General features: G+C 39.1%; 1 protein-coding gene across 3 annotated transcripts in view; it reads right to left on the bottom strand.

The window, feature by feature from the left end:
- LOC132817243 (double-stranded RNA-specific editase 1-like) overlaps positions 1 to 14,042 on the bottom strand; it is a 332,434-nt gene that overhangs the window by 19,404 nt on the left and 298,988 nt on the right. For all 3 annotated transcript variants that reach the window (XM_060827594.1, XM_060827596.1, XM_060827595.1), the window contains one exon: positions 9,396 to 9,577. In XM_060827594.1, coding sequence (XP_060683577.1) covers positions 9,396 to 9,577 — 182 coding nt within the window. The remainder of the gene's footprint in view (positions 1 to 9,395; positions 9,578 to 14,042) is intronic.

Genomic DNA, 14,042 nt, shown 5'->3' with positions numbered 1-14,042 from the left:
TCATCTGTCAGAGCACTGAATACAGGAGTTGGGACGCCACATTACAGCTGTACAAGACATCGGTATGGCAACTTTTGGAGTACTGCATATAATTCCGGTCTTCCTGCTATAAGGAAACATGTTATTAAACTAGACAGGGTGCAAAAAAGATTTACAAGGTTGTTCCTGAAGCCGGAATGTCTTGGATAAAAGGAGAGGCTGGATAGGCTGGGACATTTTTCACTGAAGTGTGACCTTATAGAGGTTTATAAAGTCGTCAGGTTTTCTCCCAGGGCAGGGGAATCCAAAACTAGAGGGCACAGGTTTAAGGGTAAAGATTTAAAAGGGACCTGAGGGGCAACGTTTTCATCCAGAGGGTGGCGTATTTATGGAATAAGCTGCCAGAGGGAATAAGAGAGGCAAGAACAATACAACATTTAAACGACATTTGGACAGGTACATAGATAGGAAAGGTTTAGAGGGATATGGACCAAATGCAGGTGAATAGGACTAGTTAAGTTTCGGAAACCTAGACAAGTTGGGCCAAAGGGTCTGTTTCCGTGCTGTATATCTAAGACTGTATAATCCTTAGTCCTGTCCTGCCTTACAGCAGACCAGACCCAACAGAAATTGGCAGGTGGGAGGACAGCATAGTGGTGCACAAATGGGTGGTGACTGTCCTGTAAAGTTCTCAGCACTGACACTAGGTGTCAAATTTTAACTGACAATAACAAATGCTAAACACCACACCAACTGATGAACTGCTTTAACCTCTGATCTGGTTGAGTTCTGAAAGACAAAATTGCCAGACTTTGACTGCATCAGGGGCCATGTACCTAATTTCTTTTGTCCTCACTGCCTAACTGTCATAGACACTCGTAACTGGGGGAAGGTGTTTACATCAGCTGGCTCAAACATTGATTTCTCACTCCGTGGAGTGCCATGAACACACATTTACTGTAACACATGTATATTCTCAAAACACTGACAACTCAGGAAGAGTTAAAAAGCATCTAAGAGACATGAGCTATCACCAGGCAATTCTTGATGCTGTTAAACTCCAGTCATGAAAAGACTTGGTTCTTCACAAAAACTCTTACCATGCTCAATGTTAATATGAAAACTTTGGTTTTGCTGTGTAACAGGAACCATTTCACTGCAAAGTTAAAATTTTATTATGAACAAATCCTTGAAAATAAAAATTTGGAATACATAATTAGATACTCTCAAAAAAATATAAAACAATCAAAACTAAAATACACTCATTCCAAAAACGATATTCTGGAAATTTGATCCATATCAAACATGGACAAACCTCTGCCCTGTAATCTCAATAAATTCTCTCCCCTACATAATTCAATCCCACTGATCTTAATTCCAACAAAAGAGCAGCTCTCTAAGCAAATGTGCATTCATTTTAGATTATGACCCTTGTGGATCATCATAAAGTTAATACAATATTTGAATTATATACTTCAGCACAATTAACAAGAAAGAAACACATCATCGAAAACAGAGTCTTCTATTCCTTGTGCATTACAAAGAAACCTGCACTCAAACAAATCCTAATTCACGCTGCACAATTTCTGGCAAACTCTCATGTTTCTCAGTTCCTAAGTCCAACAGAAAGTGTTAATGATAATAAGAAAATTCACTTGACAGTACTTCCTGAAGTGGCTCTAAGAGCTGAATCGGCAAACCTCAACCTGGACGTAGTTGACTTGATTCAATACCCTTAAGCTTCATCATTTAGTTCAACATAGCAGGCTGCTTTACCAGTTTTGAGTTTGAAATTCCTGCCAGACTTCAAGAGATTAAAAATCAGACTGTTTGCCGATGTGATGTTTGCCTGCTTGCAATGCCTAGTTTCGTTGTGATAGATGGTAATCTTTTACAATCTCTCAGCAGCTGCCTGTGCACATTAAATCACGTTTATTTTGGGGCTGCATGGAGGTCTGTAGGTCATTACTGCATAAGGGTCATATTCAGCCAAGCAGAACAGACTGAAGACTTTGTGCTTTTCACTGAAGTTTGTGGCTGAGAAAAGCTTAAATTTTGTGAGACAAATTGGTTATTTCAGAGGCAATATCAGTTCTTTTCAATATGCTTCTTAACTCTTTGGTAGCCCACAGCATTTATAGGAAATCTTCACAGAACAAGAAATGGACTAAATGCTACAACCTACTTGTAGGAATTTGCTCAATTTCTCCTCAATTTCAACAAGTTACAAGTTTTGTAATGTAAATGTAAACATAAGTGAACCTCTGGGTCAAGTCTATTAACAACATAGATGTCGATTTTGAATAGTGGAGAGGGAAAGTTAAGACAATAAACAGTGAGATGCAGGTGACAGATGTAGACTTAACAACAATACTGATAGACTTAGAAATCAGACGATACATTGCAGATCAAATTTAATGCAGGGGAGTGTGACATGATGCATGAGGGAAGACAATATGAAAACTATGTCAATTTAAACAGGTGCAGGAACAGAGTATCAGAAAGAAATATGCTGTCCAATATGTCCCAATTCCTGACTGTTCATCCAAAGCCTTGCAAATTCTTCCCTACATATAGAATTTCTTTTTGAAACTTACTATTGAAACTTGCACAATTCTTGCATTCCAGATAAATACAAATTAAACAAAATAAAAATATTTCCCCTGTTCCTTTTCAAACAATCTAAATTTCTGTTCTGTTTATTAACCTTTGTGCAAATAGAAAAGGTTTGTCATGAGTTACTCTATCAAAGCCCTTTGAAGGTCTCAATCACATTGCCCTTTCTCTCCAAGACCAACAACTCCATCTCTATTATTTTCAAATAACTAAGGTCCCTTACCCTCACGCCATTTTGTTAAATCTCATTCGTATTCTCTCTTGATATCCTTCATGATTTTGGCAGCCCACATTAGATATAGTAAGTGGTATGTAATGAAGACGACACAGGTGTTGGCCACCAGTTGGAAGGCCAGCAAGAGCAATAAATGATCTCTTTCAGGGAAAGACCTATCAGACACATAACTGGTCAGCAATGGTCTTCCCCAGAATCTGGAGCCCAATAGCTCTTCAATGCTCAGCAGCCCCAATGGGGAGGCGATGACTGCTATCTCCTGTACATTTATTTGAGGTCTAGGACTGCCAAACAGCAATGCATAGGTGAGCTATAGTGTGAGGGAAGACAGAGTGAAGATCATAGGGGAAAAAGATGCAGCTGTTGTTCTCTCACCTTACTGTGATTTGCATATTGTAGATCATGGAAGATAAATCAACCTGTATAGATAACCTTATATATCACCCCAAGAAAAGTGCTTTTGCATAAAGGTTGACCATTCTCCCCTAGTCAGCAATGTCAAAGTAAACTTGCACTACTCAGCTTTTACATCCTATAAATGTGTGTTTCAGTAACCTTATGATTTGGATTAAGGGGTCAAGCAGGTAATAAACGCTTTTTTGCAAGTGTGGGTGAGTTTAAGTCAGAATCAACTTAAGACAGAGCAGATGGATAGGAATGTGTTTTCCAACAAAACAAAGCAGTTTCAAAAATAAAACAGTTGCTAACTCATCAAAAAACTTTGCTGGAACGAAAGACTTTAGTGCGAGTGAAAGACTGGTGAGAGAATGGCAAGAGGGAAAATCCACCCTGAAGAAGATGTTAAGACCAAATGTGCCACTGAGGACAGACACGGGCCTGATCTTGAGAAGCACAAGTCAGACAATCTTTGAAAATTGTCAGGTGGTTTCGCTGTCACCAGAAATGCAATAGAGTTGGGTCAAATCAAACCATAGTCCAGAAATGATTTCAAATTATGGAACAATATTATCTCACATAGTCATAGCAGATCATGATCGCCTGTCGACTACCAGAATGATGTCAAATTTCCAGTTTCCAGCTATTTATCATCAGATTTATTATCTGAATGGCAATAAATTAGGAATGTGGATGGTGCAATACGACTTGGGTACCATCACAAAAGTAAGCATGCAGATGCAACAAATAATGAAGGCAGGTATTGGTCCAGGAGCAGAGATGTCTTGCTGCAACTGTACAGGGCATTGGTAAGACCATACCTGGGCTACTGTATGCAGTTTTGGTCTCCTTATCAGAGGAAGGATACTCTGGATACTGAGTGCAAAGAAGGTTTCCCAGAATTATTCCTGGGATGGTGAGACTGATGTATGGAAAGAGACTGGATCAATTATGACTATAGTCACTTAAGTAAAGAACAATGCAGGAGTATTTCGAAGAGACCAATACAATTCTAGCAAGATTAGATAGGGTAGATTCAGGAAAGATGTTCTCAGGGAGTCCAGAACCAGGGTCACAGTTTAAAGGATGAGGAGGAGACCTTTTTGATAGAGATGAGAATAAATGTCTTCACCCAGAGGGTGGTGACCTTGTGAAAGTCTTTGTCACAGGAAGTTGATCAGGCCAAAACATTGAAGACTTTCAAGTTCTTTGGGTTAGAAAGATGGGGAGAAAACAGGAGCACAGGACTGAGATGGGTGATCAGCCATGATCATAATGAATGATCTTGAAAATGAGCAACCTTGAAAAATAAAAGAGTACCCATTAAATCAAACCAACAAGATGGATGAAATACCCATGAATTTCAATATGTCCAGTAAACGAACTGGTTAGGGAAAATACTTCAAAACAGTCCCAGTGAAAACCACAAACATTTTTATTTTATTGTTCAGGCATGCAATGGGGGCATCACTCACTGGAACAGCATATAATGTCTTTCCCTTGGCATCAGTACCCCTAAAATGCAATATGAAAGGGAGCTCCAGGATCTTGAACCATTAGCACTGAAGTTTGGTAATATATTTCCAAGTCAGGATGGTTAATGGCATGGAGGGGAACTTGCAGGTGGTGGTGTCCCCATGTATCTGCATGCCATTGCTCTGGGTTTGGAAGGTGCTGTCTCAGGAGCCTGAGCAACATATTCAGTGCATCTTTTAGACTGTATGCACTTGCTACTGAGCATCAGTGCTGGACAGAATGAGTACTTATAGATGTGATGCCAGTCAAACTGGCTGCTTTCTCTTGGATGGTAACAAGCTTCCTGAGTGCTGCCTCCAGGCAAGTGAGAAATATTTCATCACACTTCTGATTTATGCCTTGTAATGTTGGACATTGTAGAATCATAAGCAAACTTCCCCCCTTCTGACCTTACAATCAAAGCAGGGTCATTGATGAAGCAGTAAAGATGTTTGGAGCAAGGAGATGACCCTGAAGAACTTTTGCAGTGGTATCCCAGAGCTGTAATGACAGACTTCCAACAGCCCCCTAAATCTATGTTTGTGTGGAGAGATTCCCCTCCAGTTCCCACCATTGATGGCTTTATTCAGTAATCAAGGCTCCAAGCTCTGGAAACCCTTTCCCTGAAAGCTTTTTACCTTAATTTCTTCCTCTGAGCATTCTTTAAAAGTTTCCTCTCAAACCAAACTTACGTGGCTTGGTATTCTGTATTTTATAATGCTCTTGTGACGTTTCATTACATAAAGGTGCTGTGCAAACATACATTGCTTTGCAGTTAATGTAAAATCAAGGCAGCTCTCAAGTGAATAGAGTATAACGAAACTTTACTTAAGTTGAAGTCAGTGGGAATCAGAGGAAAACTTTCTGGTTGACAGTTACAACTGTCACTGAGGATGGTGGCCACAGACAGTGACCGTTTATCATCTCTGCCCAGGACACAGTTGCACGGGTTGTACAGATTAATGCCTTCGGACAAACTTTCTTTACCTGTTTCATTGCTGAACTTCTCTCCATCATTAAGTGGGGCTATGAGCTGACAATTCAAAGACAATCAACTTCTCATACATTGGCTTAAACATCCAGGCCCTCCAGTGCTGCGGTACAGTGGCTCAGAATGCGTTATCAACAGCATATGCTCACCTATTTGTCAAAATACCTTTGGCAGCACCTTCCAAGTTTGAAATCTGCACCACAGCATTGTACTGGAGCAGCAAGAGTACTAGAAAATTCACCTCCAATTTCTTCTACTAGCTACACCTCACAGGAAAATGATGGTCTGGTGACCGGAAGACCCAGCTTAATGCTTTGGAATACAGGCACAAATTCCACAACAGCAGGCGGAATTGAAATTTAATTAAATAAAAGTATAAAATTAGAAGAGGTCTTGTGGCACAGTGATAATGTCCCTACCTCTGAGCCAGGAGGCCTGTGCCCAAGTCCTACCTTCTCCAGTGCTGGGAAATATCATCCTGAACAAGTTGAGAGAAAAAAGACAGTTTGGAATTGAAAGTTAATCTCAATGATGACTGTGAAAACTATTACAGACTTTTGTAAAATCCCATCTGTTTCATTCATGGCCTTCAGGGGAGGAAATCTCCCATCCTATGTGTGACTGTGCACCCAAACCCCTTGGACGAATAAATTTTTAAAGTAAAGATTCTGAGCATGAGTGCTCAAATTCCTGAAACTCCATGTCTAAGAGCATTGTGCAGTCCACTTATCAAATGGACTGTTGTGGACCGAAAGAAATCTATGACAATCTTTTCAATAATAACTGGGGAGAGGTAATAAATGCCTGCCAAGCAAGTGAGTTCCACAACTTGAGAATGATTTCAAAATTATCTCAAGTCTGTTACAAGTCTTTTCATTGTTTGCTACATTTCCAAGTTTTATGATAGCTGAAATTTTGATACTGGTATATCCGTATTCAGGTCTATATTGTACATCAATGCAATGTTCTAATCTTGACTTCTCATAGGACACGTTTTGTTTTAACAGTCTGAAAAATAACCACAAACCACTACTGTCTGCTGCGAAATTCTTAACGAGGCAGCCATTGTCCTTTTAATCGAATGTGTGTCAATTTTGTTGGTCAGCAAGATATATGGTACTTCATCAAATGCTTTAGGATTCTACACAGACTTTCGCAACTGCACAATGACATTAAACACTTCACGTCTATTGCGATTAAAGATTGGACAAAGAAGTTTAATTCTAGCCTGTAGTTATTCATAATTCCAAACAATTATTTAAACTCTTAGTCTATGCGATGCTACCCCTTATAAATGGGAAGGCCATGTTTACAGTCAAGACTCACCGAACACTCGGATCAACTGTCTCAACAATGGGTTATAAACATACTGATGGAGTAAAACATCCCATGTAACAGGTCATGAACTCATATGGCTAAGGGAGGAGTGCTGGAAATCACAAGGCAATTCTACCTGGGAAACCTTAATATTTGCTGTCAATTCTAATCAAACAGGAAATTTAGAGCCCTTGTGATGCTGTGGGAGTGTCCCTACCCCTGGACTGGGAGATCCAGGTTCAAGTCCCACCTGCTACAGAGGTGTGTAATAACATCTCTGAATATGCTGATTAGAAAAATAGAAAATTAATTCAGTTTTAAAAAATTAGCCAAGTATTCTGCAAAACAGCTAATATTCTGGGACAGATTTGCGTTCTCATTACACTACAAGGTCTGTACTGACAAATAGAATTAAACAAAGTCAGTTGTTGCTTTGCTTATGGTGCTGCTTGTGAAATGAAGTACAAATTACAAACCAGCAAGGTCAGGGAGGTTTACTGTGAACACATTCATCCTTCCAATTCTGTGAATTAGTAGTTAAGAGTAAATGATTAGTCAAATTACTCTGGAGACAGAGGCAAATGGAGGTTGACACATGAAGTGGCAGTCATCCAATGGACAAAGTGTGCAATTCAATCAGCCAATTTGTTCCTGGACATAGCTAATGAACCCAGTTTGTACTGAAGAATTTTAAGTGTTCTTATTTCTGTTAGAAGACACAAAGTAGGCAAGAGATTGGTTCAGAACTACTTGACAACTATCAAAAATTGCCCTCCTCACCCATTACTACATTTGAAATTCATTACCTACAGGCTACTAATACTGAAATATTGCCATTTATATCGGCCTAAGTTTTGCCATCTCCGTATTTAGCATAAAAGGCAAAAACAGTAAAATCAATATAATTTTCAGTCAGAGGAAATGTTTGCACGTACTTCAGATGGATTCAGGGCCAAGACAGATATACAGAGTGGCAAGTAATGTGTCAAGAAATACGAAAGTCAAAGCTAACACATGGCCTGTGGAAACATAATAGCTCAGTTCCATTAAAAATTTTCAAGGTTGATGTGACAAATGGTAGAACTGCCTTGGTCGTGTGTAACTGAAAAACATCCTTTTACACTCCACAAACAGGCCACTTATGCACCCTAGAAAATAGTTTTTATCAATGCAGGAATGATTGTATAATGCGTGAGAATGTAATGTTAAATACATTAAACTGTAGAGATGTAAACAGGAAGTCGTCTCATACATTTGATATAATCCATAGATTGAACAAGTCATGCAACATATATATTCCCAGCACAAACAGTCTGCTCTGTTCAGGAATATACAATTGCTACACTTTCTAAAATGCTCCAGTGGCTTTCATATGCATTGAAATATTACGTGCAATGTAAAATATGACAATATCTTTTCCTCTGCACTGGGTAAATGCAAATGCACTGGACATTAAAGTTGCAGCTGCTTTTGCAATGTTTAGATATAACCAGGTTTTTTGACCTTTCGTTTGTGAAGGTGAACACCACTGACTATGACCATGGTGAGTATCATTTTGATATTCAAGTGCACTGAAATGAACTGCAACATATTCAGAATATCCAGTCATTTATTCTCCACAGTGCTTTAATGGGACATCTCACATACATGTGAGACACAGATATTAATTTTAGCCATTGGTGTTTCCAATTATTTCCAAACAAACATTTGCGTTCTCATTAAAAATCACTATCTTCAGTCTGCAACCTGAAATTGAACTTCTACATTAATTTTCCATTTGTTCTCTCTGTCTGGGTGTGCTATCTCCTTTTTTTGCCAGTAGCATTACCTAATTTGCAGTTTTAATAGTTGCTGATTTGATCTCACAGCTACATTAACTGCTGAACGGCAAATCTTCCACTATACCTGCAAGGGCATCTGCGATAGTGTTGCAGTTCAACTACACATCCCTTGATTTGACAAGGGGAGAATATTTCTTGCAGCTGTTGGTGAGGAGGAAAAAACAGTCACCATGTGTTAATATGCCATACCCATTCCTCACCCATTCTTTAGAAACCAAAAGGGTCACAAAAAGAAATGCAGAGTCCATGCTGCTCTCTATGTGAATGCAAAACAAAGCATTATTTATTGAAAGACTGAATTACATACAGCATTAACTTATTCATTGCAGCTTTATAGCATATTCAATGTAATTTCATATCCGGTTAGGAATTCTGCTATATGGAGAATGAATTAGTTCCCTCTGAATATGAATCACGCGATCCAAAACCAGCCCCTTTTTGACACATGCATGTACATCAATACAGTGTTCTGATTTGATGCTAAGTTATGCAATAGATAACTTACCACTAAGTAAAGGCCTGTTGAGAACATAAATGCTTGGGAGATCTTCAATTTCACTGATTCTCTGGTAGACTGCTCGAGACAAGTGATCAGCATGGTACAAACTACCGAGGATGATGCTGGCAAAATAGACAGGCTCCATAAAGTGGCTTAGTAGAGCTCCCTGCACCCCAAGGACATTCCACCTGAAAGTACAAAGACATTTTTTTTGCCATTAAGTGATATTCAAGGGATTGTCATCAAGTTAAACCATGAAAATATTTAGTAATTAAATAGCTTTCAACATCTACACTACAGTATGACATTCTGCTCCAGACTAAAATTTTACGGTACACTTGTGTGATACTGCACACTTGAAATCATTAACAAATGTCACACATGAAGACCATCATACAGCAAACTACTGCCAATATCACTCAAACATTTCAGGCTCTAAATGTTTACCATATACCCTTCCTGTATTATATTTCTAGTTTTCAATAACACTTTGAAGCAAAACTAGGTCTGCATCACCACGTTGACACATTTGCAAGATCAAACAAGACCAGTAAATTGCAGTTCATCACCACTGAACAGAAGTCTTCTATTTCGAAAAAACAAAATGACCAGATACTTTTAAAAGGCGTAGTGACATATCAAGTAACAATTTAGATACAAAATAAACTATTCAATTTCAGCTATGGTGAGCCAACAAATACTGATAGTATCTGATGATACAATTCTGTGTTAGCTATACTGAAATCATGAATTATATTAAGTGTTTATTAAGAAACACTGTTTAATTCAGATCTCTAGATTGCCGTAAAATTACTCTTGTGCAAATTAACTGAAGTAAAGATACAACTTAAGATTCAGTTCACTGAGAGATTAGTATTGTTTCTTTGAAGTGTTATCTCCCCAAGAAATTTAACTCAAACAGACTTTTCACCTGCCCAAAATTCCACAATAACAAAAGTTGCTTAACTCTCAAAAATAACGACAAAATGAATGGGAAGTGGAAATCTAGTTACAGAATTTAGTCCTCTGTATTAATTAGTAACTGATACATTTACAGACTGATTTTGAATTCTTTTTACTTTTTTGATTTAACTCCATACCATCCCCATCTGGGAGAGTAAACTGGCTCCAGTCCATGTTTCCATGCTTGCTTTCTATAATTATTTAGCTGTTCCAAAAAGGTGATTTAGTTTCTTGGCTGGTCAAGGCTGTTAAAACTCAAACTGTCTGCCAGCCTTCTGCGACTTAGACATTTTACACTGGAAATAAATAACTGCAGTGGAAAATTGGCAATAAAATTCAATTAAAATACTGTTAGGAAGATCAGACCCGTAACAAAACAGCATAATACAATCAAAGAATTCCACTTAAGAATTTATCATGACAACAGGCTATTTCACAGTTGGCACAGGGTGAGGCATGCCATAAAATATTATAAAATAAGGATCTATTTAGCTTTATGAACTGTTTGACATTAAAATTATCGGATAATCTTTCAGTTGTATAACAGTGATTACTTTTGCTCATTTTAATTTCTACTTATGCACTTTTAAAATTTATTCTTAATATGTGATTACACAGAATTACAATTTTATTTATTTTTGGGTTTTCCAAGATTCACCAGTCATTTTGAAGGGCAGAGGAGAAGAAGTGTGGCATTCTGTTTCTCAACTGCTGAAAATGTGTTGCTGGAAAAGCGCAGCATGTCAGGCAGCATCCAAGGAACAGGAGATTCAACGTTTCGGGCATAAGCCCTTCTTCAGGAAAGAGGAAAGTGTGTCCAGCAGGCTAAGATAAAAGGTAGGGAGGAGGGACTTGGGGGAGGGGCGATGGAGATGTGATAGGTGGAAGGCGGTCAAGGTGAGGGTGATAGGCTGGAGTGCGGTGGAGGTGGAGAGGTCAGGAAGAAGATTGCAGGTTAGGAAGGCGGTGCTGAGTTCGAGGGATTTGTGCCTTCCTAACCTGCCAAATCCCTCGAACCCAGCACCGCCTTTCTAACCTGCAATCTTCTTCCTGACCTCTCCGCCCCCACCCCACTCCAGCCTATCACCCTCACCTTGACCTCCTTCCACCTATCACATCTCCATTGCCCCTCCCCCAAGTCCCTCCTCCCTACCTTTTATCTTAGCCTGCTAAACATACTTTCCTCATTCCTGAAGAAGGGCTTATGCCCGAAACGTCGAATCGCCTGTTCCTTGGATGCTGCCTGACCTGCTGCGCTTTTCCAGCAACACATTTTCAGCTCTGATCTCCAGCATCTGCAGACCTCACTTTCTCCTTGAAGATTTGTTTCTCAAGCCTGTTTCATCATTCAAGTAGATTACTGGTGATTTGTGCCTCAGCTCCATTTACCTGCCTTTGTTCCGTATCCTCTGATACCTTCACCACACTAAAATGCATTAAGTTCAGTCTTGAAAATTGAACTTATATATTTCTACAGCTTTCTGAGGAAGAATTTCATTTTTCAAGCAGGTTTATGTGATTGTACTCCTAAAAGAGCCAACTCTAATTTCAGAGTTAAATGTTAAGATAATATGCAGCTTAGCATAGCTAGTCACATGTACTCTGCTTATTGTAGATCCTTGGTTCTGCACATACTTCATCCTGAAGTTGTTTCGTTGGCAATTTTTGTCAATGTTATATTGTCATTACATTCCACTCTCAAGGGCAGAGCAACAAGACAAGTTCCAAGTCGACTTCAGCCAGAATAAGAATTGAACCAGCATTGCTGAAATTATTCATAATTGTGGGAGATTAGAAATGTAGTTTCTGCAGGTGGGGGATGGGGTGTTGAGGAGGGAGGGGAAGGGGAACATTGTACAAACGGTCACGGAATTCTTGTAGCATGTAGCCTGTAGCATACTTAAGGCTAAGACTTTAATGAATATAGAGGGTCTATTAAAGAAAATAGTTTTAAGCTAGGAAATAACTATGAAGGGTTGTAGCTGACCACAAAAAGAAGCAGCAGGGGCATTTCACAATAAAGCTTACAGTATGATAAGAGAAACTGGATAAAAGAACAAGCTGTAACAAACAAGGAACAAAGAATGCAGACATACAAGGACAGCAGGATGGCCAGATAAGAAAATAACTAAAGAGAAAAAAAACAAGTGAGGTAATTGGCTTATGATAGGATGGGTAAAGGGAGCGTGATTCCGCAATTTGTAAACTGAATAAGAATGCTTACATGCTCTGTTTTCGCACACATTTCTGCTTGATTGCAGAAGCGTCTGGTACTTGCAAGGCCGTAATAAATTGTTCTTGTTTCCAAGGCTTTGTCTCAGGCTGATGTGTGAGTGAGTTCTGTTTCTCACAATATGCACACACTAGTCATCAAGTCATCTAAGCTAACCGATTTTTAACTCATTTACATCAGCACTGGCAGAATAGCAACCTTTCGATGAAAGGAAAGTGAAAGATATTCTTGTCAACATTGTGAAAGTATGTAACATACTGTTATGCTTTCAGAACTCAGATTCAGAATTTTCAGCAGAATGACTGCCTCCAATTCAAGAATTCATCAGTTTAGCTACTAATCTTTTTTTTTAAAGATATTTTTATTAGAAATTTAATATTTTGACAGATTTACAAAAATAAACAGAACTTTCAAGCACAAACATTAATATAAAAATAGATCTTAAATATATAATCATCAAAATTCAAAGGAATGATACTAAAGAAGAAAGAAAAACAATGAAACTCAGTTAACTACTAATCTAATCCACAATTATCCAGAGTGTATAGTTGAGTCACTTACATCCTTCAAACAAGAGAAAATGTTCTCTAATACACTCATAACAGTATAATAAAAAGGAAACTATTTCCAAACAATAAGAACAAAAAAAAACATGTTTGAATGGAGATCCTCCCCCTTGTTCTCAGGGGGCCTTACTTCCTTTCTAAAGGTCCACCATATCCTCTCCCAAACAGTGTCCCACCCTTGACCCGGGCGCTCCTTAATAGGATTTAGATATAATACTGAGCTAGAGTTAACAGTGAGCGCCCCACCCCCACCCCTCCCCACCCATACCTGAGTATATCTGATAGCATCAATGCCACGTACAAACACACATAACTATAAAATTACAACTCCAACAAATTACAGTTAAGTATAATAACATAAAATAGCAAGGGAAAACAACCCTGCTCCCAGAAGCAAAAGTAAAGTAGAGTAAAGTATCCACTTCTCCCCACGGAGTGTGGAAGAGGCAAGCCAACATAAATTGTCTCTTACGATTTATTTAAACGAGTCTAAAAGTTCCTTAGCCTCTTCTGGTGATCTAAAATTATACTCGGATCCTTCGTGGTTAAACATAACGTCGCTGGGTAGCGTAAGGTGTATTGAATATTTAAGTTCCTTAGACATTTCTTCACCTCATCAAACGCCTTCCTCCTTCGTGCCAAAGCCGGGGAGAAGTCCTGAAATAACATAATCTTGGATCCTTCATGGATCATGGCTTTAGGATCCTTTCCAAGCTTTCTGGAGGCATCCAGGAGTATCTGCCTCTCCCTATAACTCTGCAGCCGGAACAGGACCGGGCGTGGGCGCTGGTTTGGGCCAGATCCGCGTACTGCGACCCGGTAGGCCCACTCCACCCTTACCCGATCAGTTTCAGCCCCCAGGTTTAAAAGCTGGGGCAGCCATCGCTCCAG

The sequence above is a fragment of the Hemiscyllium ocellatum genome, chromosome 7, assembly GCF_020745735.1.
Source record: "Hemiscyllium ocellatum isolate sHemOce1 chromosome 7, sHemOce1.pat.X.cur, whole genome shotgun sequence".
NCBI classification, from domain to species: domain Eukaryota; kingdom Metazoa; phylum Chordata; class Chondrichthyes; order Orectolobiformes; family Hemiscylliidae; genus Hemiscyllium; species Hemiscyllium ocellatum.
This window is presented reverse-complemented; position numbering and strand designations above follow the sequence as displayed.